At 38.2% G+C, this 7,046-nt stretch overlaps 1 protein-coding gene across 2 annotated transcripts in view; it reads right to left on the reverse strand.

The window, feature by feature from the left end:
• Su(Tpl) (Suppressor of Triplolethal) overlaps nt 1-6,964 on the reverse strand; it is a 110,320-nt gene extending 103,356 nt beyond the window's left edge. For both annotated transcript variants that reach the window (XM_026810693.1, XM_018037457.2), the window contains exon 1: nt 5,798-6,964. In XM_026810693.1, the coding sequence (XP_026666494.1) occupies nt 5,798-5,929 (132 nt within the window). In that variant the 5' untranslated portion in view covers nt 5,930-6,964. The remainder of the gene's footprint in view (nt 1-5,797) is intronic.
• Nucleotides 6,965-7,046: the final 82 nt, after the last annotated feature.

The following is a 7,046-nucleotide window of genomic DNA, read 5'->3' on the forward strand; positions in this document are numbered from 1 at the left end:
GATTTATACATACAATAGCCCTAATATTCGGACAATTTTATGGACGTTTTGAAAATGGATCCCTCGAAGTACTAAAGTTAAAGTGGCTGAATAAATTATACTATCCTATCACGAAGAGACATTAGGAACATTTAAATCTACATTTTGTTTTTATCTTTCATCTACTATTCATTCTCCCATATCTACGTGAATAACTCCTCATACAAGTGCATATCAGTACGCCACGCTTCTACAGGAAGTTAAAAACCTGTATCTCCTTATCTCCCCCCTCGCCTGCCTTATTTTACGTGAGCAAGCATTGTTATCGCACGGTTTTCACCAGTAAATTTACCTATAAATTAAAAAATTTCTTCTTTGTTTAATGGATCTTAACCGAACGAAAAACTAAATCAAAACAATGATCTTGTCGAATAAAACGAAGGACGTTTTAATTAATACCTCATTGTCAGTTACAAAACGATATGTATAGTACATGGATTGTCACTTAATATCATTCACTTTATATGCATTAATTTTCTATAATTACGTAACGGGCATAACGCAACGATGGCGATTCTTCTCGGGTAATTCCGATTCGGTTGCACATTTTGCATTCTATACCACGAAATTCCGCGTCTCTAATTTTGTCTCTCTCTCTCACTCTCCATCTCTTCTCTCCTTCCTTGCTGTTCTCGCGAATATGTAACGCCTCGCTCTTTCAACGATCGATCACTCACGTAGAGAGCAATAATTTGCACGAGGGGCTTCCATCGCGGATACAACACACAGACAAACCTTAACGACCGTACCGATGATCAAAGTCGACTTTTACAGACGATCGATGATCCGGTACAGTAAGACCAGAAAGAGTTCAATCGATGACGATGAACCGATAAGAAGCATTGACCTGTTTAAGAAACAATACCAAAGAAAAAAATATGATCGCGATTCTATACTAATCTATTTAATGATTCAGAATAATTTATAATTAACATACCACATATGGTGATGAATGATCTAATGAAGTTACGTTACATTATTCTTCTTTGCATGTAAAATGGCGCAACAAAATTAAAAGATACGAATCCAAATTTTATTGTACCAAAATTGATAACTAACTAAATCAATGATGCCGTCTTTTGAGTTTGATTACATTAAAACGAGGAATTACTTTTTAGATATCAGTCCTTATCATCTCATCTCGCATACTATTTTTATCTATCCCGAACGAACAGATTGAATCGGTTTTCTAAATTCCTAGGCCATTCCAAAATGCGAAATCGACGAAAAAAGTTTGCCCGATTCAAAAACACTTTCAAGGCTCTCTCGACCGTTGACATTATTTCTCGAAGTGTGCACTCCCCCTGAGATACATCTCAACCGTTCACTTTCACTTCGCGTAAATTATCGCGTGCCGGCCACTAAATTCTAGACACCTACCAGCCCCCGATTCGCTGATTCCACGCGCAGAGAAGAAACGCGTGTGTTTCATTCTTCGCCGCCAGCACAGCAATGAGACTTGTCATTATATTTCCAGGTTACCATTAAACTTCGCACTTTACATACGTCCGACATGACACACGGTTCGTATTATCTCATCCAGGCTCCGATAAGCGTATTCGCGATGACGGAGATGTCCTACAGCGATAGGGGAAAGTCGGATAGAAACGAGCTTAGAAACAGTTTTGCAAAGAAATCGGTATATCTGGTGGAAAAAATCATGTTGCCCGGTTCTCGTAACTTTCATACAGTATTATTATGTAGCTACAACGAAAAAGTGTATTCAATATTTATATTATGTAACTACAAGCCGAAAACGACTTCAAATGCGAAACACGTAAGTAATAATTTCAGAAAGATACGCGATAGCCAGTATTTTCCCATGACTGATATAAAATAAATTGTTACGTTTTAAATCACATGCATGATCGACGAGCATAAAACTAATGGTCAGAAAAAATGGTCAACTTTTTTTCTATAATAATCTGTTAAACTTTAAAATAGATATGCAAAAAAAAGGTCGAAAACTTAGCATCATCACCCTAAGGAAGATACATTAGTATAATAATTTTTTCATAATAATTTCCGTAATATAAGTTCAAGACCAATCAAAGGTATCACGATAATCTTCATTATAATTTGTCATTCTATCAGTTTCATCGATGACAACGACTTCCACTGAAATTACTGTTTCTATCACACGTCCATATGAGCGTTACTTGAAATCCAACGCGCAGAAGAATCATGTTTTCTGTAATGGAGAAACTTAATTCAAACAGTGTCGAGAAAGGCCGATTTCTATTTCAAGTGAGTAACGGTTCAAAGCATTCCGAGAAATACGAACGAAATACAAAAAACGAGCGCCACGCAACAGCGAATGCGGAATGATAATAATCGAGGTAGCGACCAAAATAGCGGACACGTTCAAAAACTAAATGTAAAAAAAAAGACAAATATAGATTATATATATATATATCCGTACTCCTCAGAGTTGCGAAATACGGACCACCACAATTTCCTGGTATTCCGCGACAAAATGTCTTGCAATGTTCGAAATCGACGCTTTCTAAATGCTCTACTTAAAGAGAGTGAGCAGGCCCTCTTACTTTTTACTTCTGAAAATACTGTACTAACAACGAATGTACTTTTATATCACTAATACATATTTTGAACCTCATGAATAACAGAATTAATGGCCCTAAACAACAATATGAATGAAGACTACCTATTATCTTCTTAATATCCGTGAATGTCTTCAAGCTTTTCAATATTAGTGTCTATGGCCTAAGTGCTATTAATTGTAAATATCCTGTATGAGTCGCACCTCCTCTAATTCCGAGAATTACAAATTCTGTAAAATCCTATTGTTCTTTGCGTCCCTGACTTGGACAATACTATAAATGTTCCGTTCTGTTGACATCAATAGGATTAGGTTTTCCCCAATGTTCTCTTCTGGTAACTTAAATTATTTCAAACAGGTAGGAATGTAGTTTTATTACAATCGCCCAAAAGTTGGTCGAACAGTAACCCATTAACTATTTGCACGACCAGGGGCCATTTCAATCCCGTTTACGGGATCAATACTACGGTCATTCTGGATTTGTAAAACTTTCAGCCGTCGTCGGTGCACGGCCTGTTCTACCCACGGATCGTTATTCAAGTTTTGAGGAACAGCTGTGCTATTCAAAGAGACCCTATGCCTCTTTTCTTACAGGACTTACATGCTATATTCTCGACCCAGAGAAATTGGCCCCTGGGAGAGTCCAAGCGCTCAGAAGATCAGTGAATTTACCGGTGCTTTTTAAGCAACCCTAGGCACACGCCCTGTACTACGAGCTTTTCTTAAAAAAAAAAGAAGTTTTAAAGAATGTATCACCAACACGTCATACTAAAATACATTTGCATTACAGTCTCTTTTATATAGCATTTGAACAAAAACGTTGATCGAATATTAGATCGACTCAAATGTTAAACTTGTTCTCTGATTATATTATCTTTTCATAAAGTGATCTTATATCGTTTGGGTTAACTACTGTGATCGTATATAGATTACTTAACTAGGTACGAGTGAGACTTGAGCCGATTATTCAGAATCAGTGCAATTGATATAAAACGGAACGGTAAAATTACAACATTGTATATCACAAAAGCAAATATTTACACGCACGGAAGGACATGGCGCGCGCAAAAGTTTCAGACATCCGTCAAGTATAATGCAACCGCTTCCTGACGTGGAACGAATAAACGCTTTGCCGCATTCCAATCCTAATTTCGCGGATTCTTTGCACACGTCGCTTTATTACTCTTCGGATCGCTTGTGTTTTTCATAGCAAAACCTTGGTTCGATTATAAAAGTAACAATTACTTTTTTCTCCATTACTAATCGTTTTTTAATGCTTATTTCCCTACGTAACTTACCCATTCATGAATGACAAGCAGTAAAACTAATGACACAAATTTTTTATTTTATAAATTCTAACAAATAAATAATTTCGAGATAAAACGTAGGGTATTAATAGATAAGTTAAGTATAATCTCTTTTAAACCCAATGTACTACGGTATTTAATTATCATGAAATTATAGTGTTATTGCGTAACAGTTACGGAATCAAGCAGCTTATTAGCAATTAGATATTAAGAGAGCAAAACTTTGATTACGAAAAATTAAAATGTATAGAAGATACATTCATGTGAAATTCAAACATACAATACAGTATAATTTACTTAAAGGATAGCGAATGAAATATGATTCCTAAAAATCAACGATAAGGAAATATCTATTACAATCGACTGTAGATAACCAATACTAACGGTAACGTATGTATAGATAGGAAAATTTTGCGATCGAATTTAAAAAAAGGGAAATCCGTATGGATCACGTGATAATGAAGCTAAAACTTTCACTAATTGGTGAATAAATAAAACAGTCAGTAGACACGAATTTTGGACAACTAGAAGCGAGCAGAAATACACGGAAAACTCGCTCAGATATGGTCACATATTTTCTTCTTGCGCAATGCCATATCGATGATTTATAATAACCATATGATATCATGCAACTCATCAATGCATGTACCTACATACATGTAACTATAACTGTTTTTTCTACATGTGCATATACGCGTTATAAAACACGTGCATATAAAAATGAACTTAGATGCATGCGTTGACTGATGCTGTTTTGAAGAAAGGCACACGCCCCTTCGACAACTTTACTTTCTAATCCTGTCCAAGAGTTTGGTAGAGATGGTACAAAAATCGTTCGGTATACGACGATTTTTTTCACAACTTTAACTACGTACTTATTCATTTCTTTTTTTTTTCCACTTTTGCAAACAAATTTTACGAAATGCAGATAATGTGTTATTTAATGAAATTCAGGGACACAGGTGACGAAACAAACATAACCTCTACGAAAGCACGACTTTTGTTTGTCCGTCAGTTAAACGCGAAAAATATTTCGAAATAATTGTTGCAATGACGGCAAAGCGACGAATACATTCTCGAAGAAAGATCAGAGACTAAAGAAAACACGTGGCACAATGCTCAACTGCAGTGACTGGCAGAGATGATGATTCATCCATTTTAAAGTTTCGTGATTGCAAAAAAGGAATGTCTGCTATTGAACGAGATCCATCACACGCCAACATAAGAGTACATATTTGAAAATAAACTTCGTCTCGATCTGGTAGCGGATCTAGCAACAGAATCGCCTTGCCAATCCCCTTATTACGTAATGTTGTCAAACCAAACGGATACACCCTAACGATGATATAGTCTGAGAGAATTAATTTCGGCGAAGAGGGCATTCGATAATCATTTTAAATCGTATTGCGTACTATCTTCCTTTCGACCGTTCATGAAGAAGAAAGAAAGAAAAACCTGGGGCAGCTGCAAACGAGCTAGTGTGGTCTCGTACGCTCAATTCTAATATATTTTTTATTCTTTTTCATCTGATGCCGTAAGACTCGCAGGATAATTCGAATAATAACGTTTAGGTAATTTTTTCGTAATTGAAGCAGGGATAATGTTGACGGCATATGATAACGAAATCCCGTATGAAATACATATGGCCAGCAAAGTGACGATCGAGTGTCTTTCCTTGGCACGACATTACGACACATGTACGCACACATGACTGTTGCGTGACGACGTGAAGAGTACGCATGTAGATGTGTGTACCTAAACGGACGTGAACACATACGCACGTATACACGGCAGCATATGAACTCCCAATTCCTAGTCCGTGCGTTCACGAAATGAAAAAGATCGCGGAAAAATTCGAGGATACAGAAAAGAGACGATGGAATTTACTTACTCGATTCCTGAGGAAGTCCTCGATGGCACGTTGCGCCGAGTCCGTGAGTTTCACGAAGATCAGGGACTTGTTTTCGTGAAAAGTACTGTGTGACGACAAACCATACTGGACACCTGCCACCAGCGCCGCCATTTCTCTGTCTCTCAACAGCGGGTTTCTCTCTCGCACACGTCCCCCTCGTAAAAGCGCACACAGCTGACGTCCTTGTTGGTTACACGAAGCACTTTTTTTTTATATATAATGTATATATGTACGTTTACTTGTTACCCCGCGATACAAATACGGCGCATACTACGCGGCGAGAAAACACTTCGCCGCAACCGATACTTTCACTCGGAACAAATCAAGTAAATACGGAGAGAAACGGAAAGAGAGGAAAAGAAGGCAGAAAGGCACACACAGAATTAAAGAACGAAAGACAGATAGCGAAAGAAAAAAATCTAAACCTCCCCCGAAATAGTGGATTCTCGCGAGTGTAGCTCTGGCACACACACGTTTTTATCTCCTTTGCTTCGACGCGTTTTTCTTTTTTTCCTTCTTCTTCTTCACGCTGTTTCTTCACCTTTGGCCACTTCTTTTTTAAACGCCGATTTTCCGTCGTTCACGCTTCGAAAGTGGTCAAGCACCCGCACGCGCGTAAACCACCCTCACGCACGTTCCTGGTCCTCGTCCTCTCTCAACCGTCACATATTAGCGCACCGATACGTCTCATTTCAGATTTTCTCGCGATTGGATACGTACGAAGAGAGAGCAGCGCCCGTCGTTTCACCGTAAGGAACTACACAACTACACTTTCGAACGACCACCTGGTAGGTGGGGTTTACACGAGAACCATCGACCAATCCCGGTTACGTACAGAGGTAGTCTGTGGACGTCGATCCTACCGTCCTCCTGTGGTCTCGGCCAACGATCGACTGGAGCCGCTCGCTCCACTCGTTCTGTTCTTTGTTACTAATGCTGCCATCTGATCCCGGATTTTGTAATATCACGAATAGAAACATGAGATCACCCTCGAAGATATCACTAGGTCACTAATTTCTTTTTATTTGTTGAAAAGTCCCTATGTACCACGCAGACGTAAAATCCGTACGAAATAGCATTGCCATTTCCGCAGCAAGCTTGCGGAAAAACGTGCTTATAAATAACAATGTAATATCTGAAAGAAACTGAAATATCACGTATCGAAAACAATCATGGGGCAAAACCATGGTAATCTATCGGTGTGGTAACACTGATTATAATGTTATGT

This window comes from Ceratina calcarata, unplaced genomic scaffold (assembly GCF_001652005.2).
Source record: "Ceratina calcarata isolate Rehan_Ccalc_2016 unplaced genomic scaffold, ASM165200v1 scaffold168, whole genome shotgun sequence".
NCBI lineage: Eukaryota > Metazoa > Arthropoda > Insecta > Hymenoptera > Apidae > Ceratina > Ceratina calcarata.